The sequence below is a fragment of the Anopheles coluzzii genome, chromosome 2 (genome assembly GCF_943734685.1).
Source record: "Anopheles coluzzii chromosome 2, AcolN3, whole genome shotgun sequence".
In the NCBI taxonomy this organism is placed as follows: Eukaryota; Metazoa; Arthropoda; class Insecta; order Diptera; family Culicidae; genus Anopheles; species Anopheles coluzzii.
Genome location: NC_064670.1, coordinates 117,068,651 through 117,096,515, shown reverse-complemented (window position 1 = coordinate 117,096,515; position 27,865 = coordinate 117,068,651). Strand labels below are relative to the sequence as shown.

At 48.7% G+C, this 27,865-nt stretch overlaps 2 protein-coding genes across 7 annotated transcripts; one reads left to right on the top strand and one right to left on the bottom strand.

Annotated features, from left to right (window-relative positions):
* Positions 1-70: 70 nt before the first annotated feature.
* Positions 71-22,559, top strand: LOC120951418 (probable E3 ubiquitin-protein ligase HERC4). 5 transcript variants are annotated; one of them, XM_040370118.2, is made up of 13 exons: positions 71-275; positions 3,712-5,051; positions 12,363-12,462; positions 12,554-13,463; positions 17,318-17,415; positions 17,514-17,700; positions 17,969-18,362; positions 18,467-18,881; positions 18,950-19,080; positions 19,163-20,656; positions 21,449-21,674; positions 21,755-21,868; positions 21,951-22,559. In XM_040370118.2, the coding sequence occupies exons 2-13, from the start codon at positions 4,033-4,035 to the stop codon at positions 22,101-22,103; spliced, it is 5,241 nt and encodes a 1,746-aa protein (XP_040226052.2). In that variant the 5' UTR covers positions 71-275; positions 3,712-4,032; the 3' UTR covers positions 22,104-22,559. The 5 variants fall into 5 exon arrangements, with proteins under 5 accessions (XP_040226052.2, XP_049463400.1, XP_049463397.1 ...); XM_049607443.1 differs by lacking the exons at positions 71-275; positions 3,712-5,051; positions 12,363-12,462; positions 12,554-13,463 and adding an exon at positions 16,460-16,779 and having other exon boundaries at positions 17,295-17,415; positions 17,514-17,685; XM_049607440.1 differs by lacking the exons at positions 71-275; positions 3,712-5,051; positions 12,363-12,462; positions 12,554-13,463 and adding an exon at positions 16,460-16,779 and having other exon boundaries at positions 17,295-17,415.
* A 107-nt stretch (positions 22,560-22,666) lies between these two features.
* Positions 22,667-26,948, bottom strand: LOC120951417 (leucine-rich repeat-containing protein 40). Of its 2 annotated transcripts, none has more exons than XM_040370116.2 (7): positions 26,531-26,948; positions 25,476-25,666; positions 24,438-24,641; positions 24,227-24,350; positions 23,459-24,161; positions 23,009-23,389; positions 22,667-22,947 (listed from the first exon to the last, which is right to left on the bottom strand). In XM_040370116.2, exons 1-7 carry the CDS (start codon positions 26,700-26,702, stop codon positions 22,842-22,844), a joined length of 1,881 nt encoding a protein of 626 aa, XP_040226050.2. In that variant the 5' UTR covers positions 26,703-26,948; the 3' UTR covers positions 22,667-22,841. The 2 variants fall into 2 exon arrangements, with proteins under 2 accessions (XP_040226050.2, XP_040226051.2); XM_040370117.2 differs by lacking the exon at positions 26,531-26,948 and adding an exon at positions 25,877-26,469.
* Between the last annotated feature and the right edge of the window lie 917 nt (positions 26,949-27,865).

Sequence of the window (27,865 nt, the reverse complement as noted above, 5' to 3'; positions counted from 1 at the left end):
GTCAATGCATCGGTCCACCCGCAACACCGTACACCGTGCATTGCTGTGTGAACAAACACGCACACACGCGCGCACACGCAAAATCATCCGTCGGCAAGCGTTCGGGGCGGGAGCAAAATCGCGGCTTAGCCAATTTCCAGTTCAACCCTCCCCAAAAGCAGACGGTCCTCGCGTGCGGTGTCCGTGTGTGTGTGTGCGGGTGTTTTGTGTGTTGTGCGCGAATCTTTTCTACGGCCGTCGTTTCGATGGGTGTCGTCGTCGGTGTACCTTTCTCGGTGGGTCTCCCCGTCTTAATTTCCGCTACCGTTGTGTGTTACTGCTGCTATCCACACTCCACCCCACTCCTTGCTTGCAATGTGCCGTAAAGTCGTTGTTTGCTTTGTGGTGTGTTGCAAACTACATTTCTGTACTTTTTGCCGAAGAGAAGTGGAGACGGGAGTGCCAGTGTGAGGGTGGGGGGATGTGATTAGATGGCTGCAAAAATTGTGGAATACCAGTGAAGATGTGAAAAATGCAATCGAGGTGGAAAAAAAAGAATAAATGAACCAGTGTGCACGTGAAAAACACGATGTAAAGTTTTTGTGCAAAGTGCGATCATAGCAAACACCTTCTCTTAAGATAAAGATTAAAAAAGGAAGGTTCGTTGGGTGTGTGTGCACGCAAAGGTCTTTATCTTTATCACACTGCCATCGTCTGATCCGATTAATACGTGCAGTCAGTGCAACGCGGTACAATGCAGTAAAGTTGCCATCCACTTGTGTCCACAAGCCAGCCAGCGGCTCCAGCGGACAGTCGAAACACTTGACCCCAAACTCGCCCAAAATCCAAAACGCAGCAGCAGCGCAGAGCACGGTCGATTGGAAAAGTGTGCGGTGCTTCTTCTTGTTCTTTTTTTGCAAACTAGATGGACACAAAAAACCACGGCAACATAAAAAAAACATCGATGACGTTGGCTACTTTGTTTGGCGACTTCCGTGCCCGCGTGTGCTACTATGTGTGTGTGTGTATTGCCATTTGATCATCTCGGGCTCAACAATAACTGTTTTACGTAATCCCCCGCCGGGGCTCTTTCGCATGTAACAACGTGTTTGCCCCCTCTCCCTCCCCAGACACATTACCCTGCCATGACACTGCTCATTGGCGAACCATTGGCATGGAACATACACATGTAGCACACTTGAAGCGACACTTGCAATAAGTTATTTTAAACACTTCATACAAATCAGCATCCGTCTTTTTGGACTATAGCGGAAAAAGCTTATACCTATTGAGCTATTTTCCAATTAGAATTATTGCCCCCCCCCCCCCCCCCCCACCATTTTCACCCAGCATAATAATTAGCATAATGTTGTGTTATGTTTTAGTCAAACACTTTGCCACCTTTGAAGACTGATGACCCCACGCCGTTAACCACGATGAGTTTGGATGAGTGGCATCCGGAATATTTCAATTGGCCACAGTCTATCATTTTCAACCTTTTTTACGCCCTTTACAACCCCCCATACACACACCCACACACACGCACTCTGCACTCATCAGGTGTTAATTTGGAATGTTGGACGATAATAATGGTGCCCGGGCGTAATGGCCTGGCCACCAAAAATTATCATCAGCAGCACGAAAACACCAACCAACAGTCTCGCGCACACTGAAGGAGCCCCCGTTTTGCCCCTAGACACGTGCGATGGGTGCGAAGGAAATGACACCGTTTTCTTTTAGCTTTCCACACTTTTTCCGGTGGAAATAGTTTATCGTTACTGTAGAGCCCGAGACGAGAGCGTGTGTCTCCTCCGAGCAAAGGAGCAACTTTTTGGAACTGTTTGCTCAACACAGCTTTTTGTCGATGTTGTTGTTGTTGCTATTTTCCCCCGTTGCTAGTAGCAGTACCTCGAAAGAGTGGGAGACCTGTGGCACAAATCGCCTACTACATGCTATTTCTCTCTCCGAACGGCTTACACGGTGGCTCAAGAACGAGGACCATTATAGGAGTTAAAAGTGCCTCCTTCAAATAAAAAATCCCAGGAACCACCACAACACAAGGAAATCCTTATCATTACGCTGGGATCTACTTAAAGGTCGTGCTTGGAAGAAAAAGAAAAAAGAGTCAAAAATAAATCCTTCCCCAGTAAGAAGTGCCCCGGTGAGCTAGAGACTAGTGGCGGGAGCTCGGAATCGAACCTACCCGATTCCGATTCCATGTTCAGAATCAATTCCAGAGCCGATTCTAATGCTGGAATCAATTCCGAATCGACTCCAAAGCCGATCCCGAAGTCGACATCGAATCTGGAATCGATTCTGGAATCGGAATCGGATCTGGAATCAGAATCGGCTCCAGAATCGGAATCGACCTGGGAATCGCAATTTGCTCCGGTAACGGAATCGGAATTGACTTCAGAATTGAAATTAGCTCCAGAATGGGAATCTGTTCTTGAATTGAAATAAGAAGAAGAGGATGTCGAAACCGACTCCGATTTCGAAGCCGGTTCCGATTCCGGAACCAAATCCGGAGTCGATCCCGTGAAACTGATTCTGAACCTACTATCCGGAATCGATTCCAGAAAACCTCGGAGCTAGTCGGAATCGATTCCGAAGAAAACATCATTTTTCCCATCACTACTAGAGACCTTTTGGAGCCGGGTTGAGAGTGTTTTACCGGAACCAACGAAGGAACACCTTCCCGGTTTTGGCCCTCGCCGTCCGTTAACTCCCCGGCAAATTTCACCCTAAATAACACCTACTACAACTTTGCAATCTTGCTTCACCAGTGCCAACATTGATGACTTTAGGTCACGCTACCCGCCGTACCTTAAACGAGTGGCGCGCAAACACTATGGGCTGTTGGTTGGACAGCTTGGATTGCAGCTAGCGTGTGCTGATAATGTCTTGATTAATGAAGAACTTGGAAGATGAGAAAAAAAATGGGAAAATTTGGAATGAACTACACCGTTACCGTTATCATCTCCACTTGAGCATGAAGACGACCCACGTACAAATGCCAAGAAAACATCGTACCAAAATGTCCCTGTAGGAATTCCTCCATTCATTCGCTGTACCACTATCCCTGTACGGGCTTGTCCCAGTGGTGCCAAGGGCAGTACACACGCTCGCTCGCGGTGAAAATGGTCCCGTGGGCATCTCGTCGCACGGCCTCAAAAACCGAAATCACGTTGCATTTGTTGACGAGCGCGCGTACCTCAGATTTCGCCGCAGCGATTGTGTAGTCGGCGGAGAGGGAAGGGCGGCCTCTTTGCCACACGACGTCATCGTTTTATTACGTTACGGTTTCGTGTGCGGGTGATGTGATGTGTGGCCATCGGCCCGGTTTTTCCATCTGCAAAAGCCCTTGGGCAGGGTGGAAAGCGCCGCCACACACGCCAAGGTGTGTCCAACATTCGTCGTTTCAAGGTCGCTAAAGAGCCCCGTCATCGGAACAACAACAAAAAATTGGGCTTTTATTTTGCATCGATTTTCTATCGGGAGTCTCGTTAGTGGGGGAAACTATGTTGGGAACAGTGGGGAGGGGGAGACTGGAACAGATTGGTAGTAACAGTTTTGTGCTGCAAGCGTGTCGGGCTACTTGTGTTGTGTGCTTCGAGCAAGATGGTTTATTGCTAGCAGTTTGTCGTTCGTCTGTGTTTTTGTCCGTCCCCCCCATGTGCTCTCTGTGCCTGCGGTTGCTTATAAAAACGTTTCATCAATTCAACTCCACAGCAATAGAAAGTTCCCGAAACAGCAAGCAAAAGGTGGTCGGCCGTACTAGGAAGTGATCTGTGGGTGCATTACAGCGTGTGTAAAGGTCGGATCAGCAGCGTGGAGAAGAAAAAAACACAGGAAACCATGCTCCAGTGGACCGGGACACCGCGGAACTGAACTGGATGTGTGGTGCGCCTATCGCTCGTTCCACGTGCTCGTGCGTCCAAACTGCCCCAAGCCCCAAGCCACGTGAACCGGCCTCTCGCATTGCTGCAGAGTGAAGAAAGAGAGGGGAACGGGGGAGGTTCAATTCGATCCAGCTGGGAGGAAATAAGCATCATGACCACCACCACGACCTACAAACCGAAGGTAAACCTCAGCAAAGAGCTGGGCGAACGGCATGGCCGCGAGATCGAGGATGACTTCGGTGGCAAGGGCATCGCGGTGGTCGTGCCGGATCGGAACGCGAGCGCCGCCGCCATTGAACTGCAGGCGGAGGCGGCCGCCCACCAGATGATCCTGGCGGCGGCAGGGTCCGCCGCCACCGTCTACCTAACCGAAACGTTCTACATCAGCTCGAAGAAGAACACCGTGTTCGAGGTGCGGCTCACCGACAAGGGCCTCTGCCTGAAGAAGCAATCGAACGGCGCGACGAAGGAGCAAACGATCCCGCTGAAAGACATCATCGGCTGCCGGTGTTTGCGCAGCAAGCGCCGGTCGCGCGGCAGCTCCTCCTGTACCTGCGCGTCCATCTCGAGCTCGAGCCAGCTGAAGGTGGTGGAGGAAAACTCGGGCGAGCAGGACGAAACGGACGTGAGCGCGTATCTGTACATCTACGCCTACATCCTGAAGCGCAGCCGGCGGGGCGGGTTCCGCGAGCGCACCACCATCACGCTGCGCTTCCGCTCGTTCGACCGGTACGAGGACAACAACCGGGAGGCGCAGAAGTGGCGCGCCTCGATCAAGCAGCTGGTGGCGGGCGAGCCGGTCCAGAAGCCGGTGGCGTACCAGCCGCGCGACACGCGCAAAATGCTCATCATACTGAACCCCAAGTCCGGCTCGGGAAAGGCGCGGGAGATGTTTCAGCAGCGCGTGGCGCCCATCTTTGCCGAGGCGGAGATTCCGTACGATCTGCACATCACGAAGAAGAGCAACTGGGCGCGGGAGTTTGTGCGCGTGCGGGATGTGTACCTGTGGCGCGGGATCGTCGTCGTCGGCGGGGACGGTATCTTCTTCGAGGTGCTGAACGGGCTGTTCGAGCGCGAGGATTGGCAGACGGCGATCGACGAGCTGCCGATGGGGATCATCCCGTGCGGGTCCGGCAATGGGTTGGCGAAAACCGTGTCCTTTCTTTATGAGTAAGTGTGAATATGTTTTTTATCTATCGTTTCAGCTTTTAGGCGTTAGGTTTCATAATTTGATCGTGGATCGTTTCACACCGAGGTGTAGATGAGATGATGAAGCCCGCGAAGATTGACAGCTTTTTGACAGCTTTCAAGGCAAACTGCGCTGGGCAAGGTGGGCAGGCGGCAAACTGCACAATACAGTGCAACGCACATGTTGATGACGGTGGGACAGCGATAGAATTTCTAGCATTAGGTCACACTGGGCCCTCGCCCACGGTCGTGCACGGTTGTCGTGTACAACACAGACACTAAATTACAGTAGTAGGACGCAGTTTTGTTAAAATATCGTTGCATCATGCAATGGGACACCCACACCCCATACACTACCTTCATCACAGTGCAATAATTCTCCTGCCACAGGCGCATTAGCGACACGCAAACGATTTGATTTATGTACACACGATTCGCACCAGATAATTTACACCTGGGGTGAAATGGATGGTTGTTGTTCCATGCATTGCCGCTCCTATGTATGCATCCCTGCAATGTGGGGACTCAGAGGAGGAGGAGAATAATTATGCGCTTAAATAATTGCAGCAAAAAGGGAACTGAATGGGAAGAAGGAAAACTAAACCACTCCACAAACATGGGTGTGGAGTGTGTTGCCCTTGACTCTTGACTGTTTGGGTGTGTGTATGTGCCTGTCGCCAGTTTTTCCAGTGACCGGAAGTTGCACTACCAGGCACACTAATGGCACTCTAGAACGCGAAGTGGATGGCCGTTTTTTGCGTGCACTTGTTAGAATGTAAATGTAAAAAAAAACAAATGTTAAAACAATAGGATAATCGTGCACGTGTGTGTGTGTGTGTGTGTGTGTGTGTGAGTGCTAATCCCGGTGTTCCGGTAACACTTTTTAAATTGAATTAATTAATTGAAAAACGAATCGTGCGGTGCGAAAAAATTAAAATATCTAGTAAGGGCCGGCCCTGCATTATTCATGGGGTAATTTATCTACCATAAAAATCTCGCTGTTACCATCCGAGCCCTGGCCGCACAGTGCGGCGTTCGGTATGTCAAGCCAATTGTGTGAATATTTATTGCCTCCTCCCTAGAAATAACAATATTGCACGACAGATGCAGAAACCACGCTTGTTGTAACCAATTTATCGGACGGTTGTGTACTTCCGGTGTGCGAAATGCGATTTTATTACGATTTGCTGCACGAGAGGGTCGTCAAACGGTATGTGTTCTACGGGGTTTATGTCATCGATTTATCAATCCGTGTAGTACGCAAAGGGGGAGACAAAGGGGGAGAATAGGGAGAACACGGCCCGGTTGTTTGTGTCCGAACAACTATACTCGATGCTCGATGCCCGTATCGTGCCGTTGTTGTTATATTGCAATGTCATTTCTGAGCGTAAAGATAAGAGGGGCCACGCTTACTGTGTTTAACCCACGTAGTCAGCGTATGTGCCTTGCTGCGAAGGCTTTGAAACCGATAGAGATGTCCCTTGGCATGAGTGTTTTTTTTTGTTCTGGAAGGACACGCAAACCCTTTTTTAACGTATCTTTCCATTTTCAAATAAAAAAACGGGGGTTTGGGGTGTGTTTGTTGTGTCGTGCTTTTGCCTGCTTACTCTCGGAACGGAAATTATTGCGTTTTAACGACTGTTATACGCTGAAGCGATAAAGCCGACCCAACGGCCCGATTCAACTGCGTTTCCCTTTGGTCACCTTGAAAAATCTCCGCTGCCGAGGGTTGTGGTTGTACACTGATCAATTCACCGTACACAGGGCAGCACCCCGTTTTGTTGTCGTCGTCGTTGTTGTTCCTGCTGTACATGATGGAGTAAAGTGATGCTCTTTCACTTGATCAATTCACCAAAGAGTAGGCTCTGTTGCAAGCGACGATCTTTTGCTTGTTTGGTGCAGGAGATTTCTCTTTGTTTGCACACGCACACTCGCAATTGTCACGTTTTCATCTTATGTATTATGTATCACCCTCACCTCGTGTGTTGTGTGTGGCTTGTAGGGAGAACTAATGGGGGAGAACAAAACCATTCGCGTACGTGAATAAAACGGTTCTCGTGTGTGTTTTTCTTGCAGTGAGGGCAATCGCGAGGAGCTTTTGCTCCGAGACGCACGCCCTTTGCAATGGTTGGTGCAGCCTACGTTCAAGGATGATCGTAATCTTACCTTTGTTGTTTATTATTTAACAATTTACTTACGCGTGCCGGATTACCGATCTCGGTAGGCGAACGCTGTGACTAGCATAGGGTGTTCCGCTCTAGTTTTGATCAATTGGAAACATTTACCTATTGGAAAAGTTCAGTTGGATTTTCATCACATATTCGTTAGTTCTTTTTCTTATCATCATTGTCCAATGCTATTTCAATGGGGCATTTGTGTAACGTCACCCTATGATGAGGGTTTCTACCCTCACCTTCTTCTTCATTGGCGCAGCAAGCGCTTGTTGGCAGTAGGCCTAGGCCTTTACATACGGGCTTAGCATTCTGCAACTGAGTAGTGATGTCAGAATTAGTCGGTCCTACGCACATAAGGGAGAGTCCATACGGGATTTGATCCCATGACGTGCATGTTGTTCACGTTCGCGTTCCATACTATGCTATCACAAATGTGGCAACCGTACTAAAGATGGTTAAGTCAGAATATTGAAAGATTCATGAATCACTACAAATATTTAAATCTGCATAGGATTATGAATTTTCTAAGGATTCATTTCTCAAATCTCTAAAAATTCAACAATCTTCAAAGAGAAATTTTTTGTCTGTTTTGAATTGATCTTTAGTTAAGAGGAGTTTGCAATTCACCTAAAGACTGTGGAATTGACCTTTATTATCTGTCTTAAGAACGATGCTTAAAAACGACTCTTAAAGAATCTTAGCCTGGACTGTGAAACTTGAACTCATGGCGACGGCACACTTTTTCGATGTGTAAAAATCGTTTGTTCTGCCTTGTTGTGCTCGATAAAGTATGGCATGGTCAAAGATTCATGCCCCGCAATCCCTCAGGAAGTTGCAAAAGTTGATGCTCTAGGTATTGATATGGATCTTAAGATTCTTTTTTGTTCTAGAGATTAATAAATCTTTAGAGATATCCATGCCCAAGGAACCAAGCTTTACATATGGTTCCCATAATTTGTTGGGCTCTCATCTCACGATGTATCCATCGTATCCCATAGATTTTTGGTTTGTTCAAGAACCATCAGATTGGACATCAATACAATTGAGTTTCGTATTATTTTTTTTAGAGATTTATGAATGTTTAAAGGTTCATCAGTCTTTAGGAATTCATTATATTCTAACAATTCCTAGAGATTAAAAATATCTTAGAGATTCTATTCGAGATTAGGCTCACTCATCACTGAAAATTCATATGAATGAATATTTACAAAAGATTCGCGACAACACTAAACCGTACAGCATTGTTTGGTGCTGAATTGTTCCATCAATTCTTAAAAGTTTGTTTGATTGTCTAAACCCCTATGATTCAAACTTGAAAATGTTTTGGTGATCATTGAAGCAGGAATTTGGGATTACAGTAGAACCTCACTGATTGAAATACCAAGGCGTACCAACACGGGGTACGCAGATTAACACAAGTAGAGGCCCCTAAGCGGTCACACGAATGTAGGCCGTTCTGAAGAGTCAAGTAGACAGTTGTATGAGAGATTCTTACCCAAAGATTGAAGAGCAAATTTACTTGTGAATGGGGGAGGTGGGTTCCTTGGAGCCCACGCGGGGTTGTTCGACGGCTCCGAGCGGTTTGAGCACATACAAGATTTGATGAATAAAAATGGTACCGAAAATATCGAAAAACTTTGCGATCTACTGTTAATACAACGCAAGGGCTATGCGTATTAGCTTCATGACAACAACTATGCTGGCGTTTCTTGTGGTCAAAGTGTGTGGTTGGCATTCAAGCCAACCATGGTGGTGCTAACTAATGAATAACCCAAATAAAGCAGTCTCAACCAGTGAGGTTCTACTTTATACGGATATGGTCACATCTGTATTAGTACAAAAAATCATAACGGTCCAAAAGTACAACGGAATAAATGATCTGTAATCCACAATTCCTTCACACTCCGGTCCGGCAAGAGTATCAATATTAGCTTATTGTAATGTTCATTTGAATTTACGTTGAACATTAGAAAAAAGCAGATTGTGACGCAAAAACAAGCCAATTTATGCGTGCGTACAAGAGGAAATATCGCCGACTACCACAGAAAACTCAGTTTACACACTTTAAAAAGCATGACAAACAATTAGTAGAGCTTATTAATTTGCATTTCTTGGTGTGTTTGTGAGTTTTTTACGCGTTTGTGTGCCACAGCACGAAAACGGGAAGCAAAAACATTCGAATAATCCCGGATGCGCAAGAGCGCGATACAGTAGAATACAACAGTAGAAGAATCGGCGCAAAAACAAGGGGAACCGGCTTGATTCGTCGGTAAACACAAATCCCCCCGGTCTCGTTGAGCCGCAAATGCAAACACAATTCAACGTCATTTGCGTCAGGGCACAAACTCAAAGCCGATGATCAAGCATATTTCGTCATCACTCATCATTGCTCATCCTCACAGTCCCCCGTCATCGAGAGTGATTGTCGACAGACACAGTCGTTCGGATGTCCGATAACAGTCGGAGAATGATATGATTTTATCTCCCTGGGATGTCGATGGGATGATGTTGACGCGTATCCAAATGTGACAAGATATGTGTGTGGCTCTACCAAGAACAAACCATAAATGGTGCCTAATTCTCGCCCAATATCAATTCATTACGACGGCACACATGGATTTTAATGTGAAGGTAATTGTGGTTTATGTGCGCTGGTGTGTGTGCTGTGGCCTAGATCTGTCCCCTCCCCCCTCCATAATGTGTGGCTTACCCCAAAAATGTGGGAGCTTTCATTATAGGCGTTGGGCCGTTTTGGGGCTATTCCAGTCCTGTCCTGTGTATTGATTTTGTGTTCAGAATCGCCAGTGAGTGGCAGAGAAAAGAGAAGAGCAAATTTCGACCGCAAAAACCGGCCGCACCGGATCTGCCACCTCTGCTTCGTCGGATATCCTTCTCAACACCTGCTACAGCCGGCATGGTAGAGAACGGAGCGGGTGGCGAACGAGCGGATGGAGCTACTGAGAGAGAGGTTATGAACATTTATTGACACGACCATCGCTACAAACAGCAATAAAAAGGCACTCACTCTCTCACCACCACTACCACCAGCACCCGCCGCAGAATTGTGTGCAGCCCTCGGTTAGATTGGCCATTTTCATTTCAAGAGGTTCAAACCCACTCGCAACCCCCCGCTTTCCCCAAAAAGGGCAGACAGGCAGCACCTCTGGGCAGAACTCCAAAAAAGCATAATCGCAGACCCGGTAGTAGCGTCCTCCGCGCAAAAGGGAAAACTGTGGCACGGAGACACGAAGCTCGGGGGGGAGCTTGTTTGATCGATTTGGTTCAAACCACCAGTCGGCCAGAGGGGATTACATAACGTGCTTTGGGCTCTCTTAGCCGGCCTCCCGGTTGGCATCGGGCCAACACCACCAGTCGGGCCACCCCAACAAAACGATGGATGGATGGGAATGTCGCTCCGGTCGAGCGGGAGTTGGAGGGGGGAAATGCTGTCGAACCGAACTTGACAGAAACTTGTACGGCAGGCTTTGGGAGCAAAACTAAGTAGGCGAGCACTCTAGTGGGATGGTTTGCTGAATTTGCAGCGCAGGTGTGGGAAGGAGGGTGGGCTAATATGCAACAGCGTTTTTTCTTTCTTATTAGAATTTTGCTAACTACTCTTGCGTTTGCGTGCTTTGCACAACAACAACAGCGTGACATATCGCATCGTCACACCATCACCAGTCGCGAACGGTTCGATTTGTCCCGCTGATAAGATACCTTCTCCCTAATCAATGAGGACAGACAGGTGTTGTCGTGTCGTGCTGAGCTGTGTGTCCTCCTCGAGCGTACGATTTATGCCCCGGGACGGGTCCGGGACTGTTGCTTCTCTCTGCGCAATGAGACACGGCTAAATAGCTCCACAGAGCCACCTGTTTGCTGTTAGATATGGGGATTTGATCGCTCAAGAGGTGTACGAACCATCCTACCGCGCCTTTGCCAACGTGCAAGCGATAAGGTTGTTTCATCGTTACACTTTCCCTCGTTCTCGTTTTGCGAGACGTTTCCGAAGGAGCAACTCGCAGCTAATCGATTTGGAACGTGCAATTTGATTTACTTTCCTTGCTCGCTCGTTTTTTTTTAATATTAAATCTGTTCTGCTATCTCAACACATTCCACATGGTTTTTTATCATCATCGTCTTCGGAATCCCCCTTTTTTGCAATTACTGCTGTGTAGGTCTCCAGCCGTCGTCGGCGCACAGTAGGTCGTAATAATCACCTCGTTTAAAGTAATCCATTTAGCGATAAAAAAAGCCAGACGAGACACGTGTGAAGCAGTGGGGATCGTTATAGATTGGGCAATGGTGATGAGGGAAGCGTAGATTTATAAGCATATTTCGATGTAAATGGGGCAGAAATGATAAGCGAGCGAAGCGGTAATGTTGGGGCTTATGAAGGAATGCAAACAAAATAATCCTTTAGTATGCAGGTTAAAGTAAAGGAAAGAATATTGCAAGTTAATTAGATAGCTTGCAGACGGTTTCAGGAGTTTTTGGAACACTTTGTCGACTTTCTTATTAGATATGGACTTAATGTTCACATTTAAATTTCCTATTGGATTTGGCCTACTGGATCGGAGTTGACTACGGAGCCGATCTCGGAGTCGACTTCGAAGGTGGAATCGATTCTGGAATCGGAATCGGCTCTGGAATAGGAATCGACCTGGGAATCGCAATTTTCTCCGGAAAAAGGAATCAGGATTGACTCCAGAAATAGAGCTCCAGAAACTCCAGTAGCTGCGAAATGAGAATTAGTTCTTGACTTGAAATAAGAACTTTCAGAAGCGAAATCAATCCGGAAATTTACATGAAAATAGATCGAATACAAATTTGGATTCTTCTCGGTTATCAATGCGTAGCATCATTGGACCCAAAAGCCATTTTTTTTTGGAGATGACTGACCCCGATTCCGGAGACGATTCTGGAATCGATACTAATTCCGGATCTACTATCCGGAATCGATTCCAGAAAACCTTGGCTAGCTCCGAAGTTTTCTGGAATCGATTCCGGATAGTAGATCGATTCCGACGAAAACTTCATTTCCCCATCCCTACTGCATTCGGTAATGCTTATCGAAAGTTTCGTAATTGTATCATTAATTCTTGTTTCCTTCCACTTTCAGAGAGCCTTTCGAAACGAAACCCGTACTGGCGTCAGCTTTAATGGTAGTTAAGGGAAAACATTCCATGTTAGACGTAGTTAGAGTCGAAACTCGTTCCAATGTAAGTATCTTCTTCGCGTGGTTAGCAAAGGCTTAAAAACGCCTCCGCATTAAACGACTTGTCCCCACTTCGGTTTGATTTTCTGTTGCAGATCATGTTCTCGTTCCTGTCGGTCGGCTGGGGTCTCATCTCGGACATTGATATCGAAAGCGAGCGGTTGCGTGCCATCGGCGGGCAGCGGTTCACCGTCTGGTCCGTCCACCGGCTGATCAGCCTGCGCACGTACCAGGGCAAGGTGTCCTACCTGCCCGCCCTCGTCAGCCCCGTCAGCGGGGCCGGCGGCGAAGGGCTGAACGGGGGAGGCGGTGGCATCGGTACGCTGAAGCACAGCGTCAGCTACAACACCACGCTCAACTGTCGCGACTGCCGGGCGGGGCTGGGCGGACAGGATGGTACGAACGGCAGCTGCGACGCCTGTGATACAAACTTTAGCGACGTGCTGTCGCTCGAAACCGGCACCAATCTGGACTCGTTCCGGCCGCGCATCGACAGCTGGTACTCGGCGACGTCGCGCAAAAGCACCTACTTCTCCACGGTGGACAGTGTGTACGAGAGCGACAAGGCTTCGAACGACGATCCGACGCAGTGCGGCCCCAACGGTGGCACGGCATCGCACGTGCAGATGTACGGACCACCGTCCCGGCTGCCGGCCCTGACGGCGGCCATCCCGGACAGCTGGCAGACGATTGCCGGGGAGTTTGTGATGGTACACGCCGCCTACCAGACGCACCTCAGCACGGAGTGTTACTTTGCGCCCCAGTCGCGGCTGAACGATGGTATCATTTGGTTGCTGATCATACGGGCGGGCGTTTCCCGGTCGCAGTTGCTTTCGTTTCTGCTGGGGTTGAGCAGTGGCACGCATCTGCCGCTGCAGCCGAACGAATACATCCAGATGGTGCCGGTGTCGGCGTTCCGGATTGAGCCGGCCGGCACGAACGGTCACATGACGGTCGATGGGGAGAAGGTGGAGTGTGGCCCGATCCAGGGGGAGGTGTTCCCCAGTCTGGGGAAGGTGATGGTACCGAAGTAGGAAGGAAGGATTGTTCCGATGTTGGCGCCTGTTTTGTCTTTTTTCCGGAGGGAGTTTAGTTTTGTAATCGTTTACATTTGTTACCAGCCTGAGTGAGGAAATGGCTTTGAGGGGAAAAACCGTTTCCGTTTCCGATGATAATTGTATTATTTTTGTTAGTATATGTTTAGCTGAGAGACAGGGATAGAGAGAGAGCGAGAGAAAGGAAGCGAATAAGATTACCATTTGTTTGAAGCGTCTTACAATACAGCTTAGAGTTGTATGTGGATTAGTTTTGCCAGTGTAAGGCATCAGGAAAGTTGCATTCCAAAACCAAGGGCAAGAATAGAGGCAACACATCAATACACATTCGTGCCAAAACGTGTGTTACGTTCGGTTGAGGTCGACCAAAAAAACCTTCCGTTTTCGTATAAAATCGTTATTCGTGTACGGTGTTACCTTTTTTCCGGATTTTTGTTCTGCACAACAATTCCGTTTGTGACCTATTTATGTACGTGCTGCAGTCACAAGATCAATTAGTAATGCGAACAAACTCATATCAGCATCAGCAAGCAAGCAACTGGGGCGCGTGCCACGTTTACCGAACGAACGAAAGGACAGGGGAGGGGCTGTTGGTCCCGGGTGGCGATTACGGAACGATAAGCAATGAACCAATTCTTAGGATGATACGTGCGATTAGGGTAAATAATGAATATAGAGGGGGTTTGAAGCCAGTCCCGAAGTGGTGGTGGTAGTTGAAGTAGTGTAGCAAACCAAACTAAGGAAGAAGAAGCCTAGTGCGGAGGAGGAGGGAAGGCGAGAAAGTAAACCAAATGAACCAGTTGATTGATTCATAGTAGACCATTTTAAAAACGTACACTTAAGCCGCCGCGCCTCCCTCGCGTAAGATACACGCAACGCAACAATAGATACTACTGCCCGGCCCTTTAGAATGGCGATAACGGGACGACGGTACCGGGCGCTTCAAACTGAACCATTTCCCACGTAAAACACACGTTAGTATGATAGAGAGATTATTCGCCACCGGCGTAGCGCGCATAGATCGAACAACAAACAACCAAGCAATTTACTACTAGTTCATTGGGTGAAAGGATTATATTATGATAATGTTTACACAGCTCTACGGGGTGTAGACGGCCACAAAGGTGAGGGGGTGGGGGAGGGCATTATCTCCCCCTCTCCCACCCATTCGTAAGTTAGTAAAGGAGAGTGTAGGTACGATAGATTTAGTACGATTAACACCGTTTTTTTTTTTTCGAAGAGCGAATAAGGTTGTTCCTGCACATGTGGCTTACGCTATATCGATGCGCAGGAGCCCGATTACGGCGCGCACCAAGTGCATACAGTGCATAACAAACAAAAGAAAGAACGGACTAAACAAGAAGGTTGTGTATGCCGCTAGGAAAATGGATTTCTAATGTTTTCCGGTGGTAAAATAAAACAAATAACTAAAGCGTTGCACTAGACACATTCCGCTGCCAATATTCCAACGTGCGGTTGCGCGCTTAATTGTACATATATTTCCACATTACAACACACACAAAAACACCTCTATCGTCGATACACACACATATTTCTCTATAACGAAAGCGAGCTCTACCGATAGGAACCACTGCAGTAGTAGTAGTAGTATTAGTAGTTGGTACACTGTACACGTCTCTTAATATACCTCTACATCAATGATATCATATGAAAAGAAAACTCTCTTGCAATGCTGTGTAGGATAGATTGTGTTTAGAAAAGTGTTTTACTTTCCTTTTCTACGCTCTTCCCTTTTTCTGCTCCTCATTCCTTTCCTACAAAATTGCCTGTGCTGTAGTCAGGAACACCAACCAAAAGGGGAAAGGAGAGATAGTACAGATTTCATACGGCGAACGCACATAAGCAGACCGGAGTGTAGTGTAGTTCCGTAACCCGTAAGCGGTAGAATCAAGAAGCAAGAGTATTGTTAAACCTCGTTTACAATGTATTTCGTAGTCCTGTGGCGCCAACCACCACATAAACAATTAGACTATAGAGACACAACACAAAAGAACCACACACACACACACTAACCCAGCCAACCGTCCATGGAAGCAGTTATTACCACACAAAACAAACGCAAGCAACATAAGTTTAAGTGAAGAAGAATATGACTGTGATTCGTTACGATCAAATGTGGGTTCAGTTGTTGTTGGTTGCTTGGTGTGTACCTACCACCCAGGAGTGGGAGCGGGGTGGTGGTGGAAATGGCTGATTGTTTTAGCAAAGCATTGTTGTTGGTTTGTTTGTTTTTGGTTGTTGTTTTGTTATAAAATTTAAAATAAAACAGACAAATAAGAAGGCAAATTTGCACGACCCTCGTGTGCACCAGCGGAGGGAGGACGGTCCCATATTATAGCGCAGAGTTGGGGTGCTTTGTGTTGCTTGCTTTTTTGGGCTGTTGTTATATCGGATCATGTCCCGTGTGTGAGGAAGTCAGCAAAGAAATTTATTACCTATTCAATGAAATAGATGATAATCCATTTGTAATATAAATTGATAAAGAAAAACATTTAAAGATATGCATTCACATTTCATCTCCACGTGGTGTTGTTGAGTGTCGGTTGCGATTTGAAAGAAATGCCTGCAGTGCCCTTCCACTTTTCGGCCGTGTTCGTGTTCGTTTTTTGGCGGGAATTGGGAGGGGAGGGAGTAGATGTAAACAATACCGCCCCTTCCCATCAATCAAATGTTCAAATGTCGACGGATAAAGTCGACAAACGACGGTTGCGAATTCGCGAGTGCCTATCCGTTTTAATGTTGACAGAAAGGGGCGAAATATAAAATGGATTGCATTAAAACATATTTTTATATGTCATAAAATGACCACAAACAAATTTTAAATTAAAATAACTGATTTAAATCCCGAATCGACCACCAGCAGTAAAAACACAATTTGACACATGCGGTTATGACAGTTGGCCGAACGTCATAGACCACCGCCTCATCGATACCACACAGACACAACAGCAGTCGCGGCGGCTCGTCGTGCCGAGAAATAAGCACACGAATTTCGGGGGAAAAAAGTGCGTTGTTGTTGTTGTTTCGCGCTTTCGGGAAAAAAAAAGTGTCGTGTTTCGGAATTGTTTCTCCAAATTGTCGCCTTTCTGCCAGCAGCAGCATCCTGCCTGGTCCAAGAATTCGTCCACTGCGCCCATGCCAGCGCACCGACGGAAACCGTAGCCGCGTACCGCCGTAGGAAATACGTGTGAGAAATCGCCTCCCTCGAGGTGATCCGAGTAGCCAATACCCTCAGCCTGGACCAGGTAGGTGAGAGCTAAAACGGGTCGAACGGGGGCTTTCCAGCGCAACAGCCACGATGACATTGAGTATGCAGTTTTTGGTGTGTTGCATCGTTGCAATGGCCCGTTGACCGACGGCTAATTACCGTGTAAAGTCATTGTGATGGTCCTGTGTGTTTATCTTTCGGCCGAGACTGTTGCGGTGTGAATATTCTAGACCTTTCGGACGGTGTTCTGCGACGGCAGTGGAACCACTTCTTCACATTTTAGTGACCACAAGACGCACCCCCCAGATGCAACAGTTTGTGATAGTTGCGTGAGAAAAGTGAGTGCAGAAAAGGTTTCGATTTTCCCTGTTTATCAGGCAGTCAACAATATTAATTTGCTACCTACGCGGGCGGCGTAGTTTCTAGGCGTTTTTGCTAATTTAAAGAGACGACCCTGAACCACTCCTCCCTCTCTCCCGCAAACATGGTTGAAGTTGTGAAGTGGCCTCGAAGGTGTTTATTAATTATACTTTCTCTCCCTTCTTCCGCTAGGTTGGCTTACGGGGGCACAGAAGGGCACACCAACACCACCACCACCACCGCTATGGCCATCTATTGCTGGGGCAATACGGCCCATGGCGAGCTCGGTCTCGGTGGGATCGAGGAGGAACAGGTAGGAAGAGACATCCAACGGGAACCCCGTCTCAAGTTGAGCTCTTATTGATTTGAATCGATTTTTCTCCTGCTGCTGCTGCTGCTGTCTATTTGCAGGTGATGGTACCACGCAAGATGGATTGGTCGCAGGCGGACGAGGTGGTCCGGGTGGAGTGCGGCACCAGCCACACACTGTTCCTCACGAAGGAGGGCAAGATGTACGCGTGCGGCAACAATGATCACGGTCAGCTGGGCCACGACCTCGACACGCTACCGAACAAAAGGCCACGTATGTCGAGATTTAGTATGTAACTATTCTACCGCCACAATTCATCCACTCTCTTCAGCTCTTTCCTGCTTGTGGGTTTTTTATTTATTTAGTTAAAAACAAAACACACATCCCGAGGGTGCGATGTTGGCATTACTCCTTGCTTTTTGTGTTCTCTCGCACCGTTAACAAATCGGTATTGGGATGTAGTAGATAGTGTGTGTTAATCACTCATTTCGTTCTCAACCAAACCACTGTTTGTTTTTGATTAATCAAACGCCATTTCACTCACAACTTCTTTCAGAGCGGTTAACATCGCTAGAAAATTACATCATCACGTGCATCAGCTGCGGTACGGCCCACTCGCTAGCGCTCACCAACTGGGGCCAGGTGTTTAGCTGGGGCTCGAACGCCGTCGGCCAGCTCGGCCACGATGCGGAGAACGGGCGGCAACCAACGCCGCGCATGATCAAAGCGATCGGGGCCAAGCACGTGGTGCAGATCGCGTCCGGCCAGTATCACTGCCTGGCGCTCACGAACAACGGCGAGCTGTACGCGTGGGGCTCGAACTCGTACGGCCAGCTGGGCATCGGGACGACGAGCGAAAAGGTGCCAATGCCTACGCTGATCCAATCGCTGGCCGGTGTGCCGATTGCATTTATTGCCTGCGGTGGCAATCATAGCTTTGCTGTATCCAAGTAAGCGCTGCTTGCTGTGTTGCTGGCGGCACCATATGCTGCTGCGTACGAATGCAAACGAATGACACCGTCGTTGTGACACTTTTTTACGTTGGTCTTTGCAGATCGGGTGCAATATTTGGCTGGGGTAAAAACACCTTCGGCCAACTGGGGCTGAACGATCTGAACTCGCGCTGCTACCCGACCCAGCTGCGGACGCTGCGCAGCCTCGGCGTGCGGTACATCAGCTGCGGGGACGATTTTTCCGTCTTTCTCACGAACGAAGGAGGCGTGTTTACGTGCGGTGCCGGTACGTTCGGCCAGCTCGGGCACGGTAGCTGCAGCAACGAGATCGTACCGCGGAAGGTGTTCGAGCTGATGGGCAGCAAGATTACGCAGATCGCCTGCGGGCGGCGGCACACGCTGGCGTTTGTACCGTCGCGCGGGAAAATCTACGGCTTTGGGCTGGGCGGCGTGGGGCAGCTCGGGATCGGCATGGTGGGCAACCACAGTACGCCACAGATCGTGCGTGGACCGTGGGTAGGTTGGATGAAGGGCGCCAAAAGGAACCGTGGACACTAAATGAACTCTTCCTTCCGGTTTGTCAGTTTAAAACAGATTTTCAAGCATCGGACTGTGATGAAACGCAAATAATCGTGAATCGCATATTTTCCGGCGGAGATCAGTGCTTCGTGTCGCTGCTGGGAGGCGACGAGTCGGCCGATTTCCGTGTTTATGAGTGAGTAGATGAACGAGTTTGCGGATTTTTTCCTTGTTTTTCAAACCTCATTTTCTCTCTCTCTCTCTTTCTTGGATAACAGTGACAGCACACAGATTCTCTCGCTCTCGCTGGAAATGGGCAAAGAGCTGGCCAAAATAGAGCCCGAACAGACGGTCGAGCTGGATGTGATATCGTCGGTGGAAACGATCTTCAAATCGCTCGCATGCCTGAACGGCTCCCTGCTCCTGCCAAACGACGCGCACCTGTGCTGCACCTCCAAGCATCCGGGCGTGGACATGGGTGCGGCCGAGGAAACGTTCGACCAGATACGCAAGATCGAGCGGGAATCGATCCGCCAGCTGATACGCGACTCGATCGAGTCCGACCTGCTCGGTGCCTTAACCGCTTCCCCTGCCGACGTGGAGACGCTGCGCATCTACCTGCTGCTGCCGCTCTACCACGAGTTCATCAACCCGAAGCACTACCAGAAGCTGCACGCGCCCTTCAGCAAGGCGGTGCTGCAGCTCGCCAAGAACGCGTATGAGATCGTGGTCGGCTGGTGGGCCAACCAGTCGCGCGAGTACTTCGAACGGATGGTGGAAAACTGTAAAAGCGTCGTGCTGTACATCATCAACTTTAAGTTCCCGCGCGTAGAGAGCCCGGCCGGGGCGGAGAAACCGCACCAGCAGGAGCTGCGGTACGATCCGCACCTGGCCGCCATGCTGGACATGCTGGCGGTACTGTACTGGATCAACCACCAGAAGCGCACCCAGAAGCTGCCGTACGAGCAGTTCCACATCAACGAGATCGACGATCTGATCGACATCCGGCAGGACTACTTCCGCTGGACCACCGACGCCAAAGGGGTCACGTTTTCGCTCTGCAACTATCCGTTCGTGTTCAATGCGTCCGCCAAGATGCTGCTGCTGCAAACCGACCAAGCGATGCAGATGTACCAGGCGATGCAGAGCGCCGCGACGGCCAGCTGGCTGTCGATGCTGTACTCGCCCGCCGCCAATTCCGCCGCCTGCCAGTACATCGTGCTGAACGTGACGCGGGAAAACATCGTGCAGGACACGATCCGGGAGCTGTCGCACTACGCGGCGAGCGATCTGAAGAAGCCGATCAAGATCAAGTTCTGCGGGGAGGAGGCGGAAGACGCGGGCGGCGTGCGGAAGGAGTTCTTCATGCTGCTGCTGCGGGACATTCTCGATCCGAAGTACGGGATGTTTAAGTCGTTCGAGGAATCGAACGCGATCTGGTTTACGGAGGATTACTTCGACAGTGATGATAGCATGTTCGCGCTGATCGGCATACTGTGCGGGCTGGCGATCTACAACTTTACGATCATTGCGCTCCCATTTCCGCTCGCGCTGTACAAGAAGCTGCTGGGGGAGGAGGTCGATATGAAGGATCTGCAGGATTTGGCCCCGACGGTGGCACGATCGATGCAAAGCATACTGGACTACGAGGGCGGCGATCTGGAGGAGGTGTTCGATCTGTGCTTTACCACGACGCGGGACTACTTTGGTGAGATACAGACCATTCCGTTGAAACCGAACGGGGAAAACATTCGACTGACGCAGGGAAACAAGTGAGTGTTGTGCAGTGGGCCGCATGGGTGGGGGGGGGGGGATAGTGGTGGGAGCTCGGAATCGGAACCTACTCGATTCCGATTCCGATGCTGGAATCGATTCGGATTCCGGAGCCGATTCCAGAGTTGATTCCAGAATCGGATTTGGATCCGGAATTAGAATAGGCTCCGGAGCTGATTCCGATTCCGAAGCTGTTTCCGATACCGGAGTCGACTCCGAATCCGGAATCGATTCCGGAATCAGGTTCGGCACCGGAATCCAAAATCGGATCCGGAATCAGAATCGGCTCCGGAATCAGAATCGACCCGGGAATCCCAATTTGCTCCGGAAACGCTGAGAGTTGGAATTAGCTCCGGAATGGGAATCAGTTCTTTAATTGACGTAAGAAGTTTCAGAAGCGAAATCAATCCGGAAATCTCTATGAGAATGGCTGGTTTACAAGTAAATTTGGATTCTTTGCGGCTATCAATACGGACCCAAATGCCTATTCTTATGGAGATACCGAATCCGGACCTATTCCGATTTAGAAACCGATTCTGATTCCGAAGCCGATTCCGATTCCGAAGCTGCTTCACGTTCCGGTACCGCTTGCGATTCCGGACACAAATCCGGATCGAATTCCGATTTCAGAGCCAAATCCGAATCCGGAATCGGTTTCAGAGAACTTTGGAACTACCCGGAACCGATTCCGACGAAAACTTAATTCTTCCCATCGCTAGTGGGGAAATTAATGATTGTGATTTGTGACTAAATTTGTGTTTTTTTTGTTTGTTTTCAAACCCGTGTTTTAGACAAGAGTTTGTAAATCTGTACATTGACTACGTGTTCAACAAAGCGGTTGAAAAATCGTTCCGACAGTTTCACGCCGGCTTTATGCGTGTCTGTGGCGGGCGCGTAATGAAGCTGTTCAAGGCGCACGAGCTTATGTCGGTGGTGGTCGGCAACGAGGAGTACGACTGGAACGTGCTGGAGGAGAACGCGGAATACAAGAACGGTTACACGTGCGGTGATCAGACGGTAAGCGAGGGGTGGGGGGGGGGGGTCCCAGTTTTCTATTACAAACTCCCGGCCTACTGCTGTTGTTCTTTGCATTGCAGATACGATGGTTCTGGGAGGTGTTTCACGAGCTACCGCTGGAGGAGAAGAAAAAGTTTCTGCTCTTTCTTACCGGCTGCGATCGTATCCCGATCATGGGTATGAAAGCGATCAAGGTAAGCGTTGATGCTGCTGCTTCTGCTGTTGCTTTGTGTACTTGTCCATTCAACCGTTTTTCAACCGTGTTTTCGTACGCAGATATTCATTCAACCGACACCGGACGACAAATTTCTACCGGTGGCGCACACCTGCTTCAATCTGCTCGATCTACCTCAGTACCAAACGAAGGAGAAGCTCAAGTACAAACTACTACAGGCAATCCAACAGACTCAGGGTTTTAGCTTGGTGTGAAAATGGTACAGCGGCGTCCTTCTCCCTCCCTCCATCTTCATAACTCTCTTTCTCGCTTTGTTTCTCTCTGGAACTCCTTGTTTTAGTGTATTTCCCCGGTGCACGAAGACCCCAGAGATCGTTCGGGTTTGTTTGTTTTTTTTTTATTTAACTATGCTATGTGATGTTTTTGATAATGGAAGATTACGCAAAGCTCCGAGATCAAACCTCTCTCGTGTTACCGGTGTTCTTTTTTTACCTTTCTTCCTTTCAATTAGTGCCCTTTTCTTTCGTTCTTTCGGGTTGAATGTGACAAAAAACAGCAAAATGTGTTCTCAAATGATGGACTTGCCTAATTGACGCGCCGCGAGCACCGGTGTGTTGCCATCAGTTGTGTGTTGTTTGGTGCTGTTGCGTAGTTGCTGATCGAATCGAAACGTACGTACGGCAATAAATGAAGGAAAGCAATAGTAACAATTTACTGCCTCTTTTTTGTGACTTGCTTGGCATCGGGGTGTAGGGTTAAAACGTATATTTAATCTTTTTGTTCTGTTTTTTTGGTACACAATTGCCTTCTGCTCCTCCTCCTCCTCCTCCTCCGCCTATGGCCTTGTAAACGATGCGTGCAAACGGTGCAAGCGCGCACACAAATAGAAGAGAGGATCATAAAAAAAAAATAGCGAAGAAGCTGCTCTAAGAATAACGTGATGCGCGTGTAATGCCACTACAAGTTGTGCTCTCGGACGCCTGGCACGGGGACTACTGTGGGATGCGGTCCCGCAGGTAGGACATGATCGATTCCGTCCCCTTTTCCAATATTTGATGGCGCGGCTGCCGGAAACTGTTGCCAATCAGCTCCAGCGTACTGGGACAGTGAAAGAAAGTGTAAGCAAATACACCAACAAGGTCTGAATAGTGGCACTTACGTGATGTTCTTCAGCGTTCCCAGTACCGGTGGTACGTGCTTGATGTTATTATTTGCCAGATCCAGCGTGGCAAGGCGCTTCAGCGCACCGAGCCCGCTCTCCGTTGCGTCTATCTCCTCGATCTGATTACCGCTGGCAAGCAATATTTCCAGCCCGCGCAGCTCGTACACACAGTCCGGGATGCGCTTGAGCTGGTTGCTGATAACGTTAAGCTCGCGCAGCGTAACCAGCAGGCCCACCACCTCCGGCAGATCGGTCATCTGGTTGTTCGAAAGGTTAAGGTAGCTAATTTTGTCAAACTGCGAGAAAAAGGCCGGCACAGTCTGCAGCAAATTGAAGCTCACGTTCAGCTCCGTTAGCAGAGACGATAAATGCGTGATGCTGAAAGGAGGAATGGTCTGAATTATGGTCTGCTTCTATGCCGTCTCGATCGCGCTGCCACCACCTTACCCCGACGGTACGGCCGTCAGCTTGTTCTTGCTGATGTCCACATTGTACACGCACGCTTCGAGCGCATCGAGAAACACCGCCTCCGGTATGTCGACCAGCGCTTTGGAGCACACGATCAGCGCACGGCCCTTCCGCATCTGGTACACATCCGGGAAGGTGCTCTCCGTGAAGAGGGAATTTTTCACCACCGCTGTCGACGCTGACGCCGCCGCCCTCGCAACTCCCTTCTGTCCCCCATCCGGCTTGCCCGTGCCGTCCCGCTCGCGCAGCGTTTTCAGTATGCGCTGCGTGCCGCACTGTATAATGTCGCGCCGGATCGACCGGATCGGGTTGCCCTCCACCTGCAGGCTCACCAGATGGGCCAGCGTCGACAGGCAGGAGGGCAAGCTGCTGATCGTGTTGTTCGACAGGTCGAGCCGCGTCAGGCTAGCGAGCAGCGCGATCTCGTCCGGCAGCTTCTCGATCTTGTTGTCGCGCAGATCGAGCACCTTGAGCTGGGGCAAGTTTTCGCAAAAATCGCCCGGCAGCGTTTTGATGTAGTTGTTCGAAATGTGCAGCTCCTTCAGCGCCTCGCAGCCGGTAAAGTCGGGCAGCTCGTCGATGTCGTTGTGCTGCACGTAGAAACACTCCAGCCGGCGCAGCTCACCCATCACCGGGGGCAGCTTCTTTAGGTCGTTCTTGGCAAGATCGAGCTTTTGCAGTTCTGGGCCGCCGAGGAAGGGGTTTCATTTTAGACGAAATATATGGTGCTTTATCTAGCTTACTTACTGCGCAAATTGACGATATCGTTCGGTAGCTCCGTTAGGTGATTATTGCTCAGCGTTAGTTGCTGCAACCGGACCAAAAACCCAACGCCACCCGGCAAAGCGTTAATGCTGTTGAACGAAACATCCTACAGCCAGGAGCAGGAGGATTAGCAATTACAGTTTACAAGCATTTGAATTGCCAACTAGTCTACCAAACCAGCTACCAATCTTACCAACGTTTCAAGCATGATTAGATCGCTGATGTTTGGGTTCATCTCCGCAAACTCATTGTGCGACAGGTTGAGGTGCTTCAGCTCCTTCAGCTGAAAGAAGCTCTCCGGCAGCTCGGTCAGCTTGTTGCGGGCGACGCTGAACTTCGTTAGCTTCGTTAGGGCGCCGATCCCGGCCGGCAGACTTGTTAGTGCATTATCTTGTAGCTTTTTTTTTTGTTGGATAATTTTTTAATTACGAAGAAGTTATTATTACACCTGTTTCCATCTACGTTCGAATCTAGTGCCGTTTGCATCGAATCGCAAACCGCCTGCTTCGAATCGCATGCCACTACGATCGAATGCGTGCATCCACAGTTGAATCGCGTGCCAGTACGGTTGAATCGCGTTCCACTATGGTCGAATCATATGCCACTACGATCGAATCGTGATCGAATGGTAGCGGTACCATTGCATTTCTGAAAGGTAGGGCATAGAAAACTGTTTGTTTGCGTTTGAAAGCTGCTTCTTTCTTCGCCAATGGCAATTCGTTTGTAAAATTTTAATAAAAGGTAATTTTCACTGATTACACGTAAAATCCTTGATATCAACGAATATCGTGGTCCCTTGTTGATGGTAAAATCCTTGTTTTCAACTAATATTCTGTGTTCGTTGTTGATGGTAAAATCCATGGTTTCAACCAATATTCGTGGGGTTAGCCTATAATCAGAGAATAATTCCCTTTTATTAGTATTTTACAAACGAAATGCCGTCGGCGAAGAAAGAAACAGCTTTCAAACGTAAACAAACAGTTTACTATGCTCTTGCTTTCAGAAATCCAATGGTAGCGGCACACGATTCGATCGTAGTGGCATATGATTCGACCATAGTGGAACGCTATTCGACCGTAGTGGAACGTGATTCAACCATGGTTGCACGCATTCGATCGTAGTGGCATGCGATTCGAAGCAGGCAGTTTGTGATTCGAACGTAGCTGGAAACAGGTGTATGTTAATTGTTTGGTTAAAGGCGGTTATTGGGAAGGAAGTAATCCTCGCTTACATTCAGCACAGTAAGATCGACGAGATTCTGTATGTTTTCGCTGATCGTAGTAAGCGTGTTGGAGCTCAGATCGAGCGACGTTAGCGACCGTTGGTTCCACCAGCTTTCCTCATCGTTGGTGCGCTCCAGATCGTACCGTACCTCCTTCTCGTTTTCGTCCGAATCGCTCAAATTCCACACCTTTTCGGGCACTAAGAGCATGTGAAAAGAGTAAAACGATTTTTTATGAAAATTCATCACTAAAACATGATTGTGTAAACGGGAAACCCCCAACCCCAAACACTGTGTTGTTGCTTCACTGCGTTACCGCGTATTTTCCTATATCTCCGCTTAGGATAAGGAATGTGCGTTCTGGTTCGTCTCATTGCCACCGAGCGCACCGAGGCTGGTTGTGTACTAACTTGTGTAGGCGGCTGGTCTCTCTCTCTCTGCTATCGATCGGCAACAAAGGCGAAGTCCCGGTCCCGGTCCTTTCAAACGGAACAAATGAATTAAACGCCGTCAATCAATAATCGTTTTCCGCGAAGGATATACTACTGCTGCAACCAAGACCAAGACCGACGCGGCTACTTCGATTCCCTTCCGATGGTGCCCGTGGACTGGTGCTGGTTGGACCCAGCGGGTGTTGCTTCAACCGCCCCAGAGTGCTGATGTTCGCCCCCTCGGGATCAATGAATCGTAACATCATAATCATGGCACGGGATTGTCGCCGATCTTCAAAAATAGGGCAGCTGCCGCTCTCGTCCCTGAAAAGCGATCCGATTTCCGATCCGATATGAAACCAATATTCCAATATTGAATGGCGCCAGAATGTAAATCACGGCCAAGCGCTCTCGACCGGAACGTAAGTGGTTTCGGTCGGTGCACGCGCTTGGGTGGAGGTTGAATTTTGTCATCGATCGCTTCACTCTCCTTCGATGATGCAACCGTAACGCAGACGCTTCGACGAATGCCATGCAATGGTTGCATTGCAGCAGTGGCCTGTGCTGTTATTTAACCTTGGTGTGCTGTTTGGCAATGGTGTATGCCCCACCAGCTCGCTTGTGGCCACTTACCCGTTGCTAGTCCTTTCCCGGACAGATTCAGCACGCCGCTCTTTAACGCTTGCTTGATGCGAGCGCGCGTAAGTATCTGGTTGTCTTCCTGCTTGTCCTGAAAGTGAAACACGGGATTTAGCTCCTGCTGCCGGATCCGGCTCCGGACGGGGATCTGTCGGTGGGCCTTCATCGTTCGGCTGATTTTTTTCCTTTGCACCACCACCTCGCAGCAGCACAAGTAGGCGATTATCGCGTTTTCAGTGGCTTGCAGCCCGCCTGCCCACAACTCTGTGCAAGGTGTGAAAGAAGACCCTTCTCGCCCGCTCTCCCCCTCTTTCTTCTTGGGGAAAACAACGAACGGAAAAACCACAACAAAACGCAAGCCAAAACAAATGCCTACGCACACACCGCCAAACCACGCAGGGCAAGGCGAGGATTTTGTAGTTCGAAAATAGCTGCATCTCGCTCATTTTCTCTAGCCGTCCTTTACTCGCTTACAGTGCACGTTTCGAGAATGAGTTTTTGTGTCCCCCTCTCCCATTTCGCTTCAAGCACTTCGTCCACCTTTGTCCATATGCTTTCTCGCTCGGTTTGTCGTGCCGTCTCTTTCGCTCATGTATAAGCGTGAAAAAACGTAAACAAACTCAGCGGTGATGTGAATTAGAAATGCACAATTTTGTTGATAATTTGCATTGGAATTGGCTACAGTTTGGTGCAAGGTAATTTTTATCCGATAACTGTATGGCTCGTAAATTTTTTTTTATTCAGGAGTAACGGTCCAAAAAGGCCGTATTGTTTAGCGGACAAAAATCGCTCAGAAAATGATATTGTTACCGGAAATGCAAAGCATGGCAGTGTTGCCTGTTGTCTTGGAAGAGCGAAAAGAATAACAGGCTGAAGTAGGAAAATCTTCCGGAACCTATTATATGTATTGAAATATCACATATTATTTTATATATGGAATGGAGTATGATGATCATGCATGAAACATGTTCAATTTTTTTTCTTATTTGAGTTCCACCTACACCTACGCTTGTTTGATATAGCTTCGTAACCATCAAACGGCATCAAATGAAGACTGTACATAAAAGTCACCAACTGAATCAACTGATGCAATAGCGAAACCTGTATGAGCAAGTGAAACGGCGGAGCGCAGGTGCTAATATGCTAACACATGAAATGCAGGACCCCGTGAGGTCAATGAGGGGGGGGGTATTTATTTTTTTGCCCACCAACACAATCGCACACCAGCGCGAGCTTTTTGGCGGCCATCTTGAACCCTCAAAAACCCTCACTCGAAACGTCAAAAACCGTCACAACTACTTACAAAAAGCATCGCCAGCGAGAGAAAAT

Bases quoted from the DNA above. Each gene is read 5' to 3' on its own strand.
- LOC120951418 (XM_040370118.2), top strand. From the start codon at position 4,033: ATGACCACCACCACGACCTACAAACCGAAGGTAAACCTCAGCAAAGAG. The intron at 13,464-17,317 runs GTCTGGGGAAGG...GGGGCACAGAAG, and splicing joins CCAGGGGGAGGTGTTCCCCA to GGCACACCAACACCACCACC. The intron at 21,869-21,950 runs GTAAGCGTTGAT...TTTCGTACGCAG, and splicing joins TGGGTATGAAAGCGATCAAG to ATATTCATTCAACCGACACC.
- LOC120951417 (XM_040370116.2), bottom strand. From the start codon at position 26,702: ATGAAGGCCCACCGACAGATCCCCGTCCGGAGCCGGATCCGGCAGCAG. The intron at 25,667-26,530 runs GTAAGTGGCCAC...ACATGCTCTTAG, and splicing joins CGGGAAAGGACTAGCAACGG to TGCCCGAAAAGGTGTGGAAT. The intron at 22,948-23,008 runs GTAAGTGCCACT...TCACTGTCCCAG, and splicing joins GGAACGCTGAAGAACATCAC to TACGCTGGAGCTGATTGGCA.